The sequence below is a fragment of the Myotis yumanensis genome, unplaced genomic scaffold (genome assembly GCF_028538775.1).
Source record: "Myotis yumanensis isolate MYYU_CA2020_CCGP unplaced genomic scaffold, mMyoYum1.0.hap1 SCAF_10, whole genome shotgun sequence".
NCBI classification, from domain to species: Eukaryota; Metazoa; Chordata; class Mammalia; order Chiroptera; family Vespertilionidae; genus Myotis; species Myotis yumanensis.
The window spans coordinates 56,928,303-56,949,322 of NW_027223761.1; the positions used below are offsets into that span (position 1 = coordinate 56,928,303).

Here is a 21,020-nt window from a genome sequence, read left to right on the forward strand (position 1 = left end):
CCCTGCACTAGAGGCTCAGTGTGCGAAATCGCACAAGACCCAGAGCCGCCGCTTTGGCGGGACCCCAGACCTGCCATGTGCGAGTAGCTCGCCACTGCAAGCCACTGCGCCATGAGAGCTATGAGCCCCACCTCACCACGCAAGCCACGAGCCCCGCCTTGCCACATGAGCTGCGAGCCCCGCCTCCCCACCTCAAGCACTCGCAGGCCGGGGGAGGGACCAAGAAATGCTCCATGCACCTCCTGGTGACCGGTCATTTGGTCTTTCTGGTGTTTCAGCATTATGGCCACTGGCCTTTTATTATAGATATTAACTATACTAAGTGTCTTAATGTAACATTTTTATCATATAAAAACATTTTTTATATCTTTGTAAACTAAACATTTAAAAACATTTCAAATGTTCCAAGGCTTCAACTATGCTGTGTGCTATAGAAAATAAATTCAAAACAAAGTTTTTATTTATTTCTCTTACATTATTCCATATGAACCAAAAACTACATTGATTTATACATAAGGTTTTATTTTTCTGCTTTTTCTTCCCTCCATTTCTCATCCAACTCTTAGGACTTAAATAAAGAACCATGTTTCAATGAACAAAATTGTAAAAAAAAAAAAACTAAACTGCATTCCTAAAAGAAAAAGGTGAAATACTTTGCAAAGAGCAAATATCATAAGCCAGAGACAATATAAATATATATATACAAGACCAGCGACTAGAATGGTGGAATTACCAGAACGACTGGAACGACCAGTGGCTATGACACGCATTGCAGCAGCCAAAGAGCCTGATCTGGGCCCTGATCGCCCACCCATCCCCAGCTGGTCCGGCCCCCAATCGGCCCCCAACTCCACGAGTGGAGGCAGGACCAGCCGCCAACTGCCCGCAACCCTCACCCCCTGCCAGCCTGATAGGCTCCCATCGGGGTGGGCGGGCCAGACCTCACCCGTGCACGAATTCCTGCACTGGGCCTCTAGTATTTTATAAATCTAAACATCCATATAATTGTGATATGGATGGGGAAATCAATTGATTTATTGTTCTTTTTCATCATAAAATTATTGAAAAGAAAAACAATGCATTTGACAGGGCCATGCCTCAGTTCCATATACAACTCTGATCTTTAGTAGGATGTTACAGCCAAGCCTTTATGATACACCATCTCAACTACCCACAAGTCCTAATCTCTGAAATAGGTGCTAAAAATCCTCCAAAATACAGTTTTCTCCTTTCATCGGTATAAATGTAAAGTTGAAAAGAGTAAAATCTTGGTATAAATTTTACTAACATCACAGCAAAATTTTTGGGTATTCATATGTGCTTTGAATAACAAATTAACAGTCTAGACTGAGATTTCATGGACAATATGCTTGAGAAGAAAAAGTAAATTACAAATAAAAAGGGGACACATTATAAGAAAAATAACTGATTTTAATGACTGTTTCTCCTGTTTTATGGATTTGAAGATTATAAAATATCCTACTAAATTACTGAATTATCAAAGCTACAATGATACCCAGAATGTTTGGTGTTCCTTTCCAGCACCTTGAGGCCAGGAATCTATTCCACATGTATTATCTCTAACAGTACTTGCCACAGCAGTGTGCAGAAAACAGGTACTCAATAAGCATATGGCATTATATTGCTTTCATTGGGAGAACATATGAAAAACAAATGCATTTGTTTACTTTTTCTCTTCATTCTAACCACAACTGTTCGCCTTGTCCCTCTGTTGTCATTGCAACTTTATGCTTGAACTCCTCCTACTATTTGTTCTGATATGCAAACATCTATATGTTATATTTTAACATACATCTAACTGCCATACAATTTGATGATGCTTATTTTCAAAAATTTTCCTGAATCTTAAGAAAGAGCAATGAATAACAACTTACCACTTGTGAAGAGAAGTTTTCTAGGATCCTGAGAAAAAGGGGGGAGAAAATATTTGACTGAAAGATAAAACATTGGTAATATCAAATTCTACAAGGAATTGGGATGGGTATAAAGATCCATGATTTAAGCATTTAGAATACTATTCTCCCAATGGAAGTAAGGCTCAAGTTTTGTAACGGTTTCATGATGCTAAAGGAGATTATAACAAGTGCAAATTCAACTCAGAGAAGTCTATCCATCTGAAAAAATGAGAGGATGAGGAATGAGAGGGCTTAAGCTTTCATCTTGATGGCTAATTAAAAGCCAGGGGCTGTGGTCTGAAGTCCACTCTTTGACCAAATTGAAACTCAATATTTTAGGCTCTAATGTGGAAACATTAATACCAGGATTATCAAACTGCACCAACAATGTGTCAAGACAGTGGGAATCAAAAGTGGTAAAACATCCAGGAAGGGTTGTATACTGTAAATTCAGTGCAAAGACTACTAATTAAGAATTTATGTTTCAAATATTGTGAAAAGTAGTGAGGATAAAAAGCTTCCTGTTACTCAGAAATGTAAAACATTAATATTGTGTTTTATTTAAACTACTTATCTCATGGTGTAATGAACCTTAGTCAACTGCTTTTCTATCTTCTGGGAAACTTAGATTAATTCCCAGTAAATTTATGAATTTATTTTTTTCAGCCTAATGGTGCTTGATACTGCTCAACTTGTGAATTTCTGTCCTAAGCCTCCAATGAGTCTGGGATCAGGCCAGGCATATACAAAGTAGGAAGCCTTTGTCTGATACAATTTCAGGGGCACTGAGTAAGGACCACTGGCTTAGGAATAGCTCCTCATCCAGTTTAGGTCAATTGACTTCTACACCTGGTTAAAGAGTAATATAGAGCAACCAAATATATAAACAACTGCTAAAAATAGAAGAGGAGCTGAATGAAGTGTAATAAATAGCTATGGAAACTCAGAAGATGGAACAATTAATATAGCCACAGAAGAAAGATGGAATGTGAGAGTAAGAGATGGTTTCACAGATGACAAAATGAGGCAGATTCAACTAGGCCAAGAATTTGCAACCGTCACAAGTTCAAGGATGGGTCACAAGTCCAGGAAGACCTGGAGGAGGCAGAGTGGAAACACAAAGCAAGAACAATACAGTGAAGGGCACAAACCCATCCTTTTCAAAGACAATTCATGGAAGAATATATCTATTTATGCATACAATGTATGTGTGTGTGTTTTTCATCTTTATTTGGCACACATTGCCTTTATCTACAAGGTGCTCAAAAACATTTATTTTAAAAAAAGAGGGAAGAGAGATAAAAAGGGACAATGGAAGGAAATAACTAAAGAAAGGAGAAATACAAATTTAAAAAATTAGTTACCTTTTTTCATCCATCAGTTTGGCAAAATGTTTTTTTTAAAATGAGGTGTAGAAATAAGCATTCTGATAAACTTGGTAGAAGTGTGTCAACTGGTGAAGCCTTTTTGAAAGGAAATTTGGCAATGTCCATTAAAAATTAAAAATGAGTATGCCTTTGAAACCAAACGCTACTTCTATGAAAATGCCTAGCAGTAATGTGCCAAAAAAAATAATTTATTGGCAAGTGGATCATAAGAAAAACTAGAAATCAACCTAAACATCTGTGAATAAGGAAAAGGCTAAAAAGATATAATAGCCTGTTAATAAGAAGGGAATAAGATATATATTTCTGATATAGCAAGTCACATTACATATATTTATGGAAACAAGTAAATTGCTGAGAAATCTGGATCAAAAAATACCACTTAAAATATCTTAAGAGAAAACATAAAATAATTAACTGTGGCTATTTTGGGAGGAGAAGCTTTTATTTTTCATATACTTGATAGTTTTAAACTATTTTACACTGAGCATATATCCCTTTTAAAATAAAAAATAAATTTAATGACTACAAGTATTGAAATATTAAACAAAATTATATTACATTTTTAAAGTAATATAAGCAGTATAGTTATTAAAGACATACTAATTATAAAAACAAAAGAGAGAAGCAAAGAAGGCAAAGTTAAAAGAGGAAATTGCAGAGGATAGAGGGATGGATGGATGCAGTGGTAAGTGGGGAAGCGATGGCTCTGATCTGAAATCATTACATGAAAGAGCTTCCATTGTCCTGCTACAAAGTTGGACTTTTCAGTGGTTTTTAATGCCAGGTGCACACTGCAATCACCCAGTGAGCTCTCTAAAAATAACAATGCCTGCCCAGCTGGTGTGGCTCAGTGGTTGACCATCAATCTATGAACCAGGAGATCAAGGCACATGCCCAGGCTCGATCCCCAGTCGGGGGCATGCAGGAGGCAGCCAATCAATGATTCTCACTCATCATTGATGTTTCCATCTCTCGCTCCCTCTCTCTTCCTCTCTGAAAATCAATAAAAAAAATACATTTTGAAAAAATAACAATGCCTGACCCCAAACCAGATCAATTAAATCATACTGGTGGCTTCAAAAGCACTATTATAGTCAAAGGATTTATCAAAGGCTGCTTGCGATTTGGGTTTTGAGATTTGTTTCTATGTTTGTTGTTATTTTTTTTGTTTTGATTTGGGAGGGAGGTCAAACATACGAGCGGTATTAATCTAGCTAAAACTGGTGATATGTGGTAGAGTAAACAGAGTGAGAGAGTGAGAGGAGATGGGGAATAGCTCATTAAGTCACTACCAGCCTTAGCATAACAGGCAGGGTTCTGATCAAATGGAAAACAGAGCAGTGGGGTTTTAATGCCGTCTTGGCATGAAGCAAGGGCTGCCCGAGGACAGAAAGTACTGAGCAACAGGATCCAACCAGGGCTGTGCATATGCTGCTCATCAGGCTCTGGCCTGGCCCCTCCCACACATGATTTCATTTCATGGGCAGCCGCACATGGAGAAAGGCACCCCTAAGACAGGCACTGCCTGCTACAGAATTCAGCTCAAGGTCACCTGTTTCGAGGATTAAAAAAGAAAACAAATGACTGAGTCATTAAAACTCAATAATGTCCTTATTATCCAGGACCCTCAAATGATCCACCTGCTTTTCTGCCCTGTTTCCCCCAAGCATGGTTTCCGAGCGAAGGACTGTTACCCTGGAACGGCACTGTGGACAGTCTCCACTGCATGACAGGAATTAGACAAAGGCTGTGGGGAGGCAGCAGGCAGGCTTGTGTGGCAACCATCTGAACACTGCACATCATAGAAAGCAGACACTCTCCCAACTCCCATTTCCAGCAGAAGAGGCTGTGAAATAGTGACTACCTATATTTCCAATGGAAAAGGAATAAAACTCAAGTTGACAACTGCATTTAAGAGCACTCAAAAGAAGCGGCAAGGTACACATTTTCTGTGAAACTGGCATTCCCTCATTAGTCATCTCAGGACCATGACGAGTGGAAGAAAAATGAGGAGACAGACACCACCCACCTCATCTCGATATCTTGCTACATTCAGTTCAAGGAAATCCTCACGGTAGTTCTCTGAGAAACTGAGGACATTCACCAGGTGGGCAGCCACATGCACACCTACGGAATCGCAACAGGCACAAGTCAGTGGGACTGATTTTCAGGTCAATGGAGAGGAGTCAGTTCTTCCCTCTAAGTAAATACAGGATCAATCTTTGACCGCTTCATGAGCAATACAATTTTAAATTTAAAAGGGGGGTTTTAAAGACACGAGCAATCTTAATTACAGACAGTTTCAGTATTAAAAATCAAGTAAAGAAACTGAATTTCCAAAGGCTAGAATAAAAGAAACTTTGTAAGCCAAGGTTCTTGGAATGGCACTGTGGACAGTCTCCACTGCAATGACATGCACACACATTCACACAGGCAAGTAATATAATATGGACATTTATTTATTGATTTTAAGCAGCTCCTGGATGTTTTAGATGTTTCACACCTTTCACATCTCCCCTAACTCCAAACCTATTATAGATCTTGTACACTTCACTGCCATATAACCTAAAATATAGGTTCACTGAAAGGCTTTTAGCCAGTGAACATTTTTCACAATCTACAAATTCAAATCATAATGTCCTAGACCCAATAGCAAAAGTGTTTGGTAATGCCCAGCCAGTGTGGCTCAGTGGTTGTGTGTCAACCAGGAGGTCACGGTTGGATTCCCCGTCAGGGCACGTGCTCTGGTTGCGGGCTCGATCCCCAGTGTGGAGTATCCCACAGTGCAGGAGGCAGCCGATCAATGATTCTCTCTCATCATTGATGTTTCTGTCTTTCCCTCCCCTTCCCTTCCCCTCAGTTGGAGAACAACCACAAGACTGAGATAGTATAGAGTATTGCCATTTAATGATCAGTCTGCAATGGCACAATAAACAGAGTGCTCAACTGACTTGGAGCTCATACAAAATATAAAAGTGTTAGGAAATTGAGGTGAAAACCAATTCATTTTGGCATGCCAGGGAAAAAAGAAAATTATATTGAGGAGGTTGGACAAGGAAGGAGTAAGTGACTTGTGTATTAGATGACTCCAATGCCCTCCTCCCTTTCTAACCTTTTCTTATAGGTGAAATGTGGCTTTAATTAACAGTACATCATAAAGAACAACAGCTATTTAGTTGGGAACCTGTCTTCCTGGCTATTGTATTGGCATACGAGCACCTCGAATTACTTCTCTATAAAATGACAGAATTACTGCTCTGGCTGGTGGCTCAGTCGGTTGGAGTGTCATCCTGTAAACCAGAAGGTTGCAGGTTTGAATCTCAAGCAGGCACCTACCTAGGTTGTGGGTTTGACCCCGTGTTGGGGGCGTAACAGGAGGCAACTAATCTATGTTTCTCACATCAATGTTTCTCTCTCTCTCTCTCTCTCCCTTCTTCTCTCTCTAAAAATTATAAAAACATATCCTTGGAGGAGGAATGTTTTTAAAAAATGACAGAAATAAGAGACTTAATAAGTGACTCAAAATTGCTTAGGAAACCATTATAGTTTACACAAATACATGGAGGCAGTGATTCAAAATAAGACATGGCCTAGAAAGTACAAAACTCTACAATTCCCTCAAACCTAACGTTTGAGATATAGATAGGCCAAGAGCTCTGAGTTACTCACAAAGACAATCAAAATGAGAGAGGACTAGAATACTAAATAACCTAAAAATTATTTAAAGGATTTATAAGCTCCTTCTAGTGATCAAGTTAGAGAAGAGAAGAGGGTCTCATAAAAAGCTTACCAGGGCCCTAGCCAGTTTGGCCCTACCTCAGTGGATAAAGTGTTTGCCTGTGGACTGAAGGGTCCCAGGTTCAATTCCAGTCCCAGCACATGCCTAGGTTGCAGGCTCGATCCCCAGCCCAGTCGGGGCACATGTGGGAGGCAACCAATTGATGCATCTCTCTCATATTGATATTTCTCTCTGTATGTCTTTCCCCCTCCCTTCCACTCTCTCTGAAAATCAATGGAAAAATATCCTCGAGGGAGGATTAACAACAACAACAAAAAAAGTGACCAGGGAACTAGAAGTGGATTAGTTAACAAGCAATGGCAAGGTTTCAAAGAAATAAAACAAAGAACATTTAAGTGAGACTCAACTTTGGCAAAGGTATAAAACATTATTTAAGCAAAACTATCTCCTACAGCTTCACCACTTCAGAAATTAATAGTAAAAAAAAAAAATCCCTTTATTTAAAATTAAAGATTTATATGTTAACTACATACTTAATTGTCAAAAGCATAAAGGCTTCCTTTGAGGAATAGCCATTCTTTCTGAGTTCTCCTGAGTAAAAGTTCTAGGTCAGTGATGGCGAACCTTTTGAGCTCAGCGTGTCAGCATTTTGAAAAACCCTAACGTAACTCTGGTGCCGTGTCACATATAGAAATTTTTTGATATTTGCAACCATAGTAAAACAAAGATTTATATTTTTGATATTTATTTTATATATTTAAATGCCATTTAACAAAGAAAAATCAACCAAAAAAATGAGTTCGAGTGTCACCTCTGACACGCATGTCATAGGTTCGCCATCACTGTTCTAGGTGGTAGCTATATGAGATACATTCACCTTCTTTATAAGGCCTTTTAGGTCAAAAGAATTCAGAGCTTCTGATTTTAGTCAGCAGGGAGAAAGCTATGCCAGGCACTTTGTATAGATTTTCCATGTAATTTTAACAATAAAACAGTGAGGTAAGTAGAATCATCCCTGTTTTACAGATAAGAAAACAAAGGTTAGAAAGGTAATTTAGCTAAGGTCAGACCACTAGCCAGGGGCAGAATGTAGACCCCCTGGAAAACATGCTCATTCATGGCAATACTCTACACCAACTCAGTTGTGGTTATTCTGCAACTGAACCAAAGAATAAATGAAGCTATGAATGTGCCAGTGTTTCATGATCCCCCTCCCTAGCTCTAATCCATCCCTAACCCTTATCACACCCTCGGCCCTCATCTCTTCCTGATGCGTGCTCCATCCCCAGACTCGGCTACATCGGAGTTCTAATCCCATCCCTAAGCCTCTCCCCATCTCTCACCACCAAAGGGGGCAACTACCAATGGAAAGACAGATGTTCAGGAATGAGAAAGTAAAGAAATGCTTGGTAATAATTAAAAAGCTTAACCGTTTGAGTCCCAAGCAGCGCGATCGCGCTGCTGAGATTTTATGTCGAGAAAACATACGATTCGTTTGAGTCCCAGGGGGTATTGAAAAAACAAGGTCGAAGAATCCCAAACAGCGCAACCGCGCTTTCTCTAAATGAGTACGAAAAGACCCAAACAGCGTGATAGCGCTTGTTTTATTTTATGTCGAGAAATACCAAGCAGCGCAATCGCATGCTTGGGACTCAAACGGTTAAAGTTTAATATATCTTGGTAATAGCTGTATCCAAAGACTCCTGGTTCAAAATGGCCTTACATAACTATCCAGACCAAAGGTCCTTAGCACCAAAATAGCTCTATTCTACAAATAACAACCAGATGAAAATGGAAGGAGCTATGCCGCTGAGATAATTAATCCCTCAGACTGTAAACTATTATAACAAATTCTACCCTAAGAACTTCATATACGCATGTTCTCCAGGCAGAAGGGCAGCTGGGGATAAAACCTACATAATCCATCTCCAGAGTCTATGCACTAAATCATATATTTATTACTTTCTGCTCCAAAATATTTTAAAATATTATAGAAATACTCAGGATAAAAATTTATTTTAAAATGATTCTTAAAAATCAAAAGATTCTCACTTTATATTTTAACTTGGAATTGAGCAGGATGAATTTCCACAAACTTTTGAAATATGCTCCTCTAAGCAAGTATCATTTTCAAAGAAATATTTATCAACTATAATTTTGGCTGGTATCGTATTCAATGAATGTACATTTTGCAATCCAATTTTGATGCATTTACACTCCTATCATATCCTTATTTTCAGAGCTTAAAAACTTTTAGTTTGCTTCTTTCAATCTTTTTAAATTAAATTATTGACCTGTAGGAAGCAATCATTACCAGCTTGGAGGTCAAACTTAGCATAAGACACACGTATTTTCTGTAGCACCAATAGACAACCCTCTTTAAAAACATGGAAGAGAAAATTAAGCTGTGTAAGAAAATCACGAGTTTGTGACAGTAAATAATTTATAGAAAAATAAAAATACCATTTATAACATATGATTCTAACATAATATTCAACAGCTTTTGGTTTTCTCACCTGAGAAAATACAGATGGTAACACCACAGATGATATGGAATGTTCTGCTTTTATCCAACAACCTTCTGGTTCTCCTGCTTGGAACCTACATGACAACCATTTACTATTGTAAAAATGATGCAGTAAATAACGCATGTGTACAAAGCTTTTCACTACAGCATTTTTACAATATCAGTGTTTTAGAAACATGACAGAGGCCTATCAAGTTAAAAAGCAGTGAGACAAATTATGATATATCTAATCAAGGGAACACTCAAACTATTAAATAGAATGTGAGAAGACTTATTATTGATATGAAGAAATGTGCAAGATTTATTGTTAGCAAGAGTTATAAAACAGAAAATCTTATATTGCTTAAAATTAGTAGCATTCTATGTTAACATATCCGTAGGTATTTACCCCAAATTGTAATCAGCAGTTGTCCTGACAGAGAAATGCTAGGAGAAACCTTCACTGATTACTTCAGATATTTCTGGAATTTTTGAATTTCACTATATATATATGATTTCCTTTTGCAGTAAACATAAAGAAAGATTATTTTTTAAATAAAGCAATTCCATTTATGGTTTTAAATGCCTGTTTGGTCTTAAGAAAAATAAAATGTCAAGCATCTTTGAATAACTATGTTTCATACTCAGGGACAATTCTTTAAGACATTAAAGACTGAAGGACTTAGGTGGGCACTTGTCTTCTCCTGCCATTTATCTTCTTTCTTCATGCCAAGCCAATGGCCAGCCACAGAGATCACAACCTGGCATTTTACAATTAGGCAACCAAGAGTTATTTCCACAAATTGCCACAGTAAAAGCAAAGAGTTTCCAAACGTAATCACATGAAAAGGTTGAGAACTTTTACTGGAGTAAATCCAGTCATATAAAGTTCACAGCACAGCAAAGTGACCTCACATTAACAACTCGTTTTAAAATATCCGTATCTACCCAGTGGTGCCTTAGCATCTTAGAGAAGAAATAACCACAGCACAGCATGCACCACACACACACACACACACACACACACACACACACAAGGATACTGGACAAAAGAATTTCAAAGTGCTTTTCTGTTCTCTCAAATCCTTCATTTTACAACACTAAATATCCACACATGACACCACTACTTAATCAAGACGTTTTCTAAGCCTATTACGTGGCGCAAAACAGGTATGTATTTCAAGAGATAAATTGCCACCAACACTAACACTCACTCTATGCATTGCCCAAAAACCACAGGCCTTGAGTGTGTTTGCGGGCACTGAACTAAATGAAAAACAGGATCGCGGTGAGGCGGAGTGCTGTGGAAAGAGCTCAGGAGTAGGACTGATCTTAGCTCTGCCTTTCATAGGTCTCGTGATCTTTAAGTTATTTAAACCCTCTATGCCTCAGCTTCTGCATCTGCAATATCTGATTACAGAATCATTGTGAGGCTTCACAGCTATATATATGAAGTGCTTAGCATAGTCTATGACCCTCTGTCTTTAGTGCTGTTTTCCGGAATAGTTCACTAATCATCTTGGCAGGGAACATGGTCTTCCCTGTCATGTTTGAAGCAATCGCTCTAGCAGAAAATCAGAGCACAAGAACTAAGCAGGACTAACCTGCTGCTGTTGCACTGGATTGGCATGCTGCAATCTGTGACTAGAATTCTATGTTTCTTACCTTCTGGGATCCTCGAAGGTAAGCAAGGAGTGTCCGGCACATGGGTAACAGGATGAGGCTGCAGTTGAGGTTTAGAACAGATGCGGAGGCTCTGCTTAGACACAATCCTAGCTGAACAAAGAAAGCCAGGGTCAAAACACAGCCAAAGACACAGGTAAACTGAAAGCATGCTGCAGACCTCAACCTGCTCCCTTTAAGGATTGTGGTAAATGCCAAGTGTTGAATAACCTCCCACTTTTCCCTCACCAAAACCCCAAGAGAAACTGGTTTCTTTCTGCTCTGCACTGCCATGAAAGTTAGACCTCTCATTTCTACTACTGTTATTCTGGCCTGAGTACATTTTCCAGCACAAGGTCAATTTCTTGTTCCGCCCCACCATGCTGTTCTGGTATCCAGAGCCCTAGAGAGCCTCCATCTATTCTTCACTTCCACACTGCCGCAGTGTTGAATCCTTTGTTCGTCGATAAGATACCAAGAATGTTAAACGAAGCTTTGTGTTTATGCTTTCTATATATATTTAAGGTGTTTTTTTTAAAAAAATTGCAGTTGACATTCTCTCTCTAGAACACTCTGAGCCTCCACACAGCCCCCTTCCACACCACCACCTGCCTGTAAGCTCTTCACCTTACTAACTACCCATCTTTCAGGTTTCATCGTCAGCACAACTCTAGAGTTTGACCCTGACACAAAATTAGGAGAGGTTCCAGATCAGCTGTGTCTCATGCAAAGCTAATCAAAACCACATTACACTTTTCCAAAAAAAAAAAAATTGTTCCCCTTCGGTATTGATGCAATACTTTTTGACAACTAATTTTAATCCAATTCTTGCTAGATTGTCATCTGCTATTGTCTGGTACTACCCACATTCTTCATATGAATAGTTTATCACTTGAAAACAAGAGACGAGGTCATATCTGTACACTTGTCCAGAAATAAGCATAAAATTACTATTTTAAGGATATTGGCTAAGAAGTAAGTGCAACTCAGATGCTTTTCTTATGTTAAAATGGTTCGTGCCCTGAGATTTCCAACTTAACTCTTGGCAAAATAGCAAGTCTGTTACACATTCTTTATTGTCAGTATATGAAATATTATTCCTGAAGGGGAAACCAGGTAATAAGTAGTGTCAGAAAAGCAATAATTTTCATTGACTTATATAAAAAATTTAATATTTCCAGTTAGGCTATTTCTATACCATAAGTCAGAACACCTTAGGGAGACTGTTCATTACATGTACCAGTAACTGGACAAATAGAATAATCCTCTACAGACTATCTTAAAAAATGTTAAATATAATTTTCTCACCTCAATCAGAAATATCATTATCCTTTGAAAGTGATGGGTTTTTGTTATTTAGGACTCCAGAGAAATAGAGTAATTTTTATCTCTTTTGACCTGGCTTCTGTACATAAAAAATTTTTTAGCTCAAAGGATTTTAGATAATATTTTTGCCGGCAATATTAATTTAGCAGGACAATAATTAATTTAAAATATATCAGTTAAAAATCTACCATATTAAATTTAGGACTTAAGAGATACAAATAAGTTATCCAAATTTCCTTTGTGGTTCAGTGCGTTAAAGAAAATTCTTATACTTCATTTTCTAACTATTTTTGTGTGTCTGGAGTGTTTTATTATGTTGTTTACATTAAATCACTCAGCAATTTAATTCAAAGTGGCTCTAAGTGTCCCCTTGGGATAGATGGAGTTTATTTTGGCATTCCACTTCTTCCTTTAGATGCTGCAAGATCTAACCAGAAATTTTACCCAGGACTCATTTCCTCATCTGTTTGTTCTTGAATGTGCTTAGCTCTTTAAACTAAGATGAAAACACTTTGTTAGGTTATCAGAGTACAAATTCCCTCATTCAGAAGCTGTGGTGAAAGTGAGAAAAATGGAGACAGATCAAAATCAAGTGGCACAATCGCCGGCTTACTACCTGGGTAACATTCTACAAACCAGGGCATCTGCTTTGTTTATTATTCATTCATGACTCCTTAAGAATAAACTGCCTCAAATGGTTTCTGAAAAGAAATGACAGCCTAACTTATGCGCCCTTCCCACTCATGGGAATAACTTGCTTCACCATTCCTTGGGGCCTTAACCAGCTAGTCTAGTTTTCAAATTTCATTCAGGTTAGTTGTCACTAGATGGCAGTGTTACTTTCACATTTAAAATCCTACCTGTCAAGGTCTCTAAAATATAATGGAGAATACCGTATGTAGTTTTTAAAACTATAAGTATGATTTAGATAGATATTAATAAAACATAGCTTAGTTCTTGCTGTAGACGGAATGTCTGTGTCCCAAAATCCACATGTGGAAACCTAATGCGATGGCATTTGGAGGTAGAGCCTGTGGGAGGTAGTGAGGATTAGATAAGATCATGAAGGTAGAACCCAGGTTATAATTAGTGACCTTAAAGAGGAGAAAGAGACCAGAGCTCTCCTCCCTCTTCTACATGGAAAGACAAAGCAAGCCAAGAAGAGATCCCTCACCCGACAGTGAATCTGCTGGTACCTTGATCTTGAACTCCCCAGCCTCCAGAACCGTGAAAAATTAATGTTTGTTGTGTAAGCTACTCAGTCTATGGTATTTTGTTATAGCAGCCCAAATTAAGACAGTCCTATAAAAAAAAATTGTAAGACACTATGCCATTTGAAGCAAGTGATGAATATAACACCTAGGTATATCAAGTGGCTGGTTATTTTCCTAAAAATCTCAAACTCCTGGTTTCTTATCTTAAATCTGCCACTTAATAACTACGAGTCTTGATCTGGTTAACTACCCTAATCTGTAAAGTTGACAAAGATAAAATGTCTTTACCTTTCAAGTCAATATAATGTAATATACTTAGCTCTTAGGACTTTTGTGAAAAAAGTCTTTAAAAATGCAAGCACTATATAAAATGAATGTATCGCCTTAGGGTCACCATATCCCATTCTTTCTCTAGATGTTCTCTTCAGTACTTTATAGGATGTGTTCCGCTTACATCACTCACTCAACACATATTAGTGTGATTTGCACATATTGCAAGGCACCAGGGGTTCAACAGTGAACTAAGAACAGAAAATGCCTTTTGCCTTCGGATGCTTATATTTTAGCAGGAAAAGCAGATATTGAATCACAGAGTTACATAATCAAATGTAAATTGTAACAGTGGTCAATGCTGTGAATGAGATATACAGAGTATGAGCATGTGTGACAGGACATGAGATCTCAGTAGGAAGGTTAGAAACACTTCCGTGCTTAAGTTAAAAATGAACTGAGGCCTGGAGGGTGACAGCAGGCGTCATCTAGGAATAAGAAGGCCATCCATGCAGAAAAATAACAGCATGACAACTGATGTGTGGCAAATGGGAGCATGGTGTGCACTTGAGAAATTACTAGAAGGCCAACATGGTTGAACTGGAAATGGAGGGCGATACAATATAAAACTGGAGAAGCAGGTAGCAGTAGACCTTGCTGGACTTTGTGGGCCACGTTAAGAATGGGTACCCTTATCCTACAATGAATGCAGAGTGACTGAGTCTTAAGCAGGGAGGTGGTATGAAGAGACTAGTATTTGATAATGATTACTCTGAATGAAGTGTGAAGAACCAATTGGAAGTAAGTAATTTTGGCAATTATGTTACCTTATGTAATCACCACAAAAGCAAAATTTTGTTTGAGACAGGACTACATTTTATGGCAATTATATCTAAGTCTGATATAAAAAAAGGGGGAGGTTCAGTTTTGACTAAATATTTTACTAAATTTATTTTTTGCTAATTCACTAAAATATACTTCTGGAAAAACTCACACACACACACACACACACACACACACACACAAACAGCCTAACCCACATCCTACTATCCACCCAGTGTCTACCCACAACCCTGACCGAAGGTTGCATTTTCCCACAGACAGCAGCTTATCCCATCGTCAAATCTTCTCTTTTGTTTTCTTACACTTAGACGAAATCTGTCCCTGTAACTTCCATCCACTAGGTTACTCTAGATATTCCCAAGACAGACATTCAAACATGGAAGAGAAAAGTGGAATGATTTCCTAGTCCAATTTTGTTTTCTTTATGCTAAACAAACTGGGTGCCTATAAAATTCTTCATACAATTTTAAGACTCCCTTATCATCTCAGTGTCCTTGCCCAAGACACAGACTAAATGTACACAGCAGCACTGAAGATCATCATTTCGCTCACTAAGGACATGGTCTGCTTATTCAGTCTGGGGTAACTATGTCACATAATGGCTCATCTTGAGTTTGCAACATATAGATTTTCTTGCATGAAATATTACTAAGCAATAACCCCCTCTATCCTATAAGGAAAAAATGGAGGTGTGAGAGAGCACATATAAATGCAAGAACTTATTAGCTTTAGCCCATTATATTATACTAGAGGCCTGGTGCACAAAAATTTGTGCACTCGGGGGTAGTGGGTTCCTCAGCCCGGCCTGTGCCCTCTCGCAGTCTGGGACCCCTTGGGGATGACCACTTGCTGGCTTAGGCCTGCTCCCCAGGGTATTGGGCCTAAGCTGGCAATCAGACATCCCTCTGGCAGCCCGACAGCCCTCGGGGAATGCCCACTTGCCAGCAGGGAGCAGACCTAAGCTGCAGTCGGACATCCTTAGCGCTGCTGAGGAGGCAGGAGAGGCTCCCACCACCACCACTGTACTGGCAGCCATCAGCCTGGCTTGTGGCTGAGCAGAGCTCCCCGCTGTGAGAGCGACTGATCACCAGAGGGCAGCTCCTGCATTGAGCGTCTGCCCCCTGGTGGTCAGTGTGTGTCATAGTGACCAGTCATTCCCAGTCTTTCTGCTGTTAGGGTCAGTTTGCATATTACCCTTTTCCTATATAAGATAGAGGCCTGGAGCATGGGTGGGGACCAGCTGGTGTGCTCTGAAGGGTGTCCCGGATCAGGGTGGGGGTCCCACTTGGGTGCCTGGCCAGCCTGGGTGAGGGGCTGATGGCTGTTTGCAGCTGATCACACCCCCTTCAGGGTGGGGGTCCCCACTGGGGTGCCTGGCCAGTCTGGGTGAGGGGCTGAAGGCCGTTTTCAGGCTGGCCTGCGACTGAAGCTCCCAGCCTCTCCTTTTTTTCTTTTTTCTTTTTTATTCTGGGATTTATTTACCTTCTATAATTGAAACTTTCTGGCTGTCACTGGAGCTCTGTGGCCACAGCTGGCTGAAAGCAGGTATCTGGGGTTTGTTTAGCTTCTATAATTGAAACTTTGTTGCTTTTGGAGCTTAGAGCAGGCCGCTGCAGGCAGGGTACCTTGGCTTCCTCCATCACTGGAGCAACCAAGCTTCCTGCTCGCTTCAGCTGCGTGGCTGCTGGCCACCATCTTTGTTGGCGGTTAATTTGCATATTTCCCTGATTAGCCAATGGGAAGCGTAACAAAGGTACAGTCAATTACCCTTTTTGTCTTTTATTAGATAGGACTAGAAGCCCGATGCATGAAAATTCGTGCAAGAGTTGGCTTTCCTTCCCTGGGCTGCCAGCACCAGCTTCCCTCTGGCACCTGGGACCCCGGGCTTCCCTCCTCTGGCTGCCAACAGGCACCTGGGACCTGGGAAGCTTCCCTTTGGCCCCCACTTCATCCAGGAAGGACATCTGGAAGGACATCTGGTCTAATTAGCATATTACCCTTTTATTATTATAGACTAGAGGCCTGGTGCATGACATTTGTGCACTGAGGCCAGGGGTTCCTCAGCCCCGCCTGTGCCCTCTCATAGTCCAGGAGCCCTTGTGGGATGTCCCCATGGGGAGCGGGCCTAAGCTGGAATTCAGACATATTTAGTGCTACCATAGAGACGGGAGAGGCTCCTGTCACCGTGAGCCCAGCTACTGGCTGAGCAGCACCCCCGCTGTGGAAATGCACTGACCACCAGGGGGAAGCTCCTGCATTGAGCGCCTGACCCCTGGTGGTCAGTGCACATCATAGCGACTGATTGTTCTACTGTTTGGTCAATTTGCATATTACCCTTTTATTATATAGGACTTGTTATGAATCCTATATTCTGATGTATTTCCTTATTAATTTGCCTTAGCTGAAAGTTTTACAATCACATTTTCTACATTCTCATCCAAGTTCTTGACAAAGCTATAAAAATGTAACAAAATCCTACTGAGATAGTTTACTCTAGAGAGAACTTGCAAAGTACCTTTTCTGGTAAATTAACTTTTAAGTAAACATTTTTCTTTCAACTGGGCATTTTTGCAACAATTGGGGAAAATATAAAATGACATTCTACATGTAAATACCTATACATAACTATTATTTAAAGGGATCTGAAAAGGCCAGAGGAGTATTAATAGTAAGCTTTAATAATTAGTCATTTTTCTAGCTATCTCTTGGTAAGTCAACAATTAATCACTTCCAGGGAAAAAATAAGGATAAAAATTACCACAGAGGTTCATTTATAAAATATTTTTATATTCATATTTGGTATTTCATGTTAGTCTAAAATTATGTAAATTTGTACTCATTAAGGTCAATTTTTTAGACTCTTTTTCCACAAGAAAATATCTTTATTCAATCCAAATGAAGCCTACACAATACCTAATTCTTACCTATTTTATAATCACAGAACTGTGGCTCTTTCATGAGGACTTACAAGTCACCAGTCCAACCTTCTTTTTGCCTCCACTTACATCCTTAGTTTATAAAGAAGCAAGGGCTGGAAGCCTCCCTCCATGCTCTCTGCCATTTCCCTAACAGCACTTCACTCCCTTGAACAGAGATGTGAATGCAGACACCTTGTTTGGGGTTCTTTCCAAACCACAATACTTTCTTACTCATTCAGCTGCTTACACTTTTATTCAACAAGAACCTTTCCCTATCATTTTAGGTAAATCTTTACGCAAGATTTCCCTAATCTGACTGTACACTGAAATCACTTGATGGATTGTGTAAAGATAAACATACTTCCTGAAATTCTGATTCCTGAGATCTGGAGCAGGGCCCTCTAGAGGTACAACCCAACTTAGCAATCGCTGTTTATATTTTGATATCAGACAAATTTGAGTTTGACTCACCTTTACTAACTATGTGGCCTTAGGTGAATTTCTTACCCTGTCATTTTCCTCATCTATAAAAAAAAAAAATGACACTGCATCCACACCAAAGTTTTTTATATTCAACTAGAGGCCCGTTGCACAAAATTTGTGTACAGTTAGGGTCCCTAGACCTGGCTGGCGATCAGGGCTGATCTGTGGGGTGACTGGTGGGGTGATCGGGGGGTCCCCCACTGGCACCGCCTTGGCTGGCCTGGTGCCACGCACTCACTGGCCCCACCCCCTGCCATTGCCACCAGTTGCCTCCCTCTGCAGGGTGATCAAGGGGCCCCTGCTGGCACCTGCCGTGGCTGGCCTGGTGCCACCTGCTCACTGGTCGGGGCCTGCGGGCAGCTCCTGCATTGAGCGCCTGCCCCCTGGTGGTCAGTGCACGTCATAGCAACCAGTCATTCCACCATTCGATTGATTTGCATATTAGGCTTTTATTATATAGGACTAGAGGCCCGGTGCATGAAAATTCATGCACTGGAGCGGGCGTTCCCTCAGCCCAGTCTGCCCTCTCACACAGTCTGGGAGCTCTCAGGGGCAGGAGGCAACCCAGCGATCAGGGGAAAGCGACACCTCCATCACATCTCTGCTGCCGCCACTGCCAGCAGCACAAGCCTCAGCCAGCCCTGGTTACCTGAGCTTCGGGTGGCCCTGGGCAGCTGGGCAGCTGCCATCCAAGGCTTGCCTGCATCTCAGGCCAGCCCTGGGTGGCTGGGCAGCCGACATCCGAGGCTTCCATGCGCCTCAGGCCGGCCCTGGGCGGCTGTGGGGCCGAGGGGACTAGGTGCTGCCATCCTGTGGCTATGGGTGCCGCCATCTTTGAGGGCGTGGCAATTAGCATATTCCCTCCTTATTTGCTGTGGGCACTGCCATCTTTGAGGGTGGAGCAGTCAATTAGCATACTCCCTCCTTATTAGATAGGATGAACTTATATGGTATTTAGTGCATGCCTGACATATAGTAACAAATCAACTGAAGCTATTATCATCACCCTGGTCCCTGGTCATCCACAAACCAGACCTAGTTCCAGAATTTAATTGCTCTTCTGGCATAGCTTCCTGCATATGACTCTTCTCAGCTCCAGAGGGTGATGCTATAGTTATAGCTCTGGAAGCTGAACTTTATTCCACTCAACTGTATCTAAAGAATTCAAAGAAAGTTCTAATAGCTGATAGGTATTCAAAAACATGTGACAGGTGAATAAATGAATGAGCCTATGAAATGATCCTTCAATGTCCTCAGTTTGAAAACTAAGGAAAAAAAAGAATCAGAACTAAAAGTGATGACTACCTAGAGATCTATCTAGCTCATATCTAGGATCAGAGCTCGAGACCTGCTCTCCTCATCATACCATATTACCCAGGATAGATACTCTGCCTCCACTTCCCTACCTCCCACCATTCTGGAAAATGGGATTTACTCTATGAAACTAAGCAACACCCATTTGAATAATTTAGAATATAATGGACATTCCATGAGAACAAGATTGCACTTAAGAATTAAAAACTGCCCTTGCCGAAACCGGTTTGGCTCAGTGGATAGAGCGTCGGCCTGCGGACTGAAGGGTCCCGGGTTCGATTCTGGTCAAGGGCATGTACCTGGGTTGCGGGCACATCCCCAGTAGGAGATGTGCAGGAGGCGGCTGATCGATGTTTCTCTCTCATCGAGGTTTCTGACTCTCTATCTCTCTCCCTTCCTCTCTGTAAAAAATCAATAAAATATATTAAAAAAAAAGAATTAAAAACTGACATTTCAATGAAGGCCTATTTCAAAAGATTTAATATAAAACCAGTAATGAATAACATGTCATGCGCAACCAGAAAGCAGTTAATAATAACTGGAGTATTATTTCTTTTTTAAAAAATCCCAAAATAAGCTACCAATTCAGCTCTTGGGGTATATCTAAAAGTTCATGAATGTCCCTTCATGACATAATAAACTGCAATTCATTCCAAATGACTGAATGGATCATTAGGTACAGACAATTTACCTAAACTTCGTGATGCACACATACCGTAGTCCCTCGTTATCCACAGGAGATACATTCCAACACCCTCTGTAGTCTGCAGATAGTACCAAACCCTATGTACCAGTATACCATGTTTTTCCCCATACAGTTTGGCCCTCTGTACCTGTGGGTTTTGCATCCACAGACATGAAGGGCTAACCAAGAGACTTGAGCATCTGCAGATTTTGGTATTCTCGGTGGTCCTGAACTAAACCCCCACAGATACCAGGGGACAACTGTATGTACATACTTATGATAAAGTTTAACTTAAAGTAGGTATAGTAAGAGTTTAACAACAATAACGAAGAATAAAACAGGATAACTGTAACAATATACTGTAATAAAAATTATGTGAATGGGGCATTGTTAACTAAAATAGGGTTGTGTGACAACAAGCACTGCAATAACAGAACAGTTGATCTGATAACCTAGACTAGAGAGCTACTAAGTGCCTGACAGGCAGGAAGCGTATACTATGTGCATTCTCTGAACAAAGGGATGATTCACATACCAAGCAAGACATGGCAGAACAGAGATTTTATCATGTTTCTCAGGAGAATGCACAATTTAAAGCTTATGAATGTTTATTTCTGGAATTCTCCATTTGATAGTTTCAGACCTCAGTAGACCATGGTTAACTGAAACTGTGGAAAGCAAAACTACAGATAAGGAGGGGAAGGGGAACTGAATTTAAGCAGTAGACTCTTCTGACAAACTCTTCAGAGTTTAATT

General features: G+C 40.2%; 1 protein-coding gene across 2 annotated transcripts in view; it reads right to left on the minus strand.

Annotated features, from left to right (window-relative positions):
• NOX4 (NADPH oxidase 4) overlaps positions 1 to 21,020 on the minus strand; it is a 161,007-nt gene that overhangs the window by 125,354 nt on the left and 14,633 nt on the right. Inside the window, exons 3-6 of one of the 2 annotated variants that reach the window (XM_070425837.1) lie at positions 11,215 to 11,325; positions 9,560 to 9,644; positions 5,334 to 5,431; positions 1,896 to 1,923 (exon numbers count right to left, since the gene is read on the minus strand). In XM_070425837.1, the coding sequence (XP_070281938.1) occupies positions 1,896 to 1,923; positions 5,334 to 5,431; positions 9,560 to 9,644; positions 11,215 to 11,325 (322 nt within the window). The remainder of the gene's footprint in view (positions 1 to 1,895; positions 1,924 to 5,333; positions 5,432 to 9,559; positions 9,645 to 11,214; positions 11,326 to 21,020) is intronic. The other variant, XM_070425838.1, reaches the window with a different exon arrangement.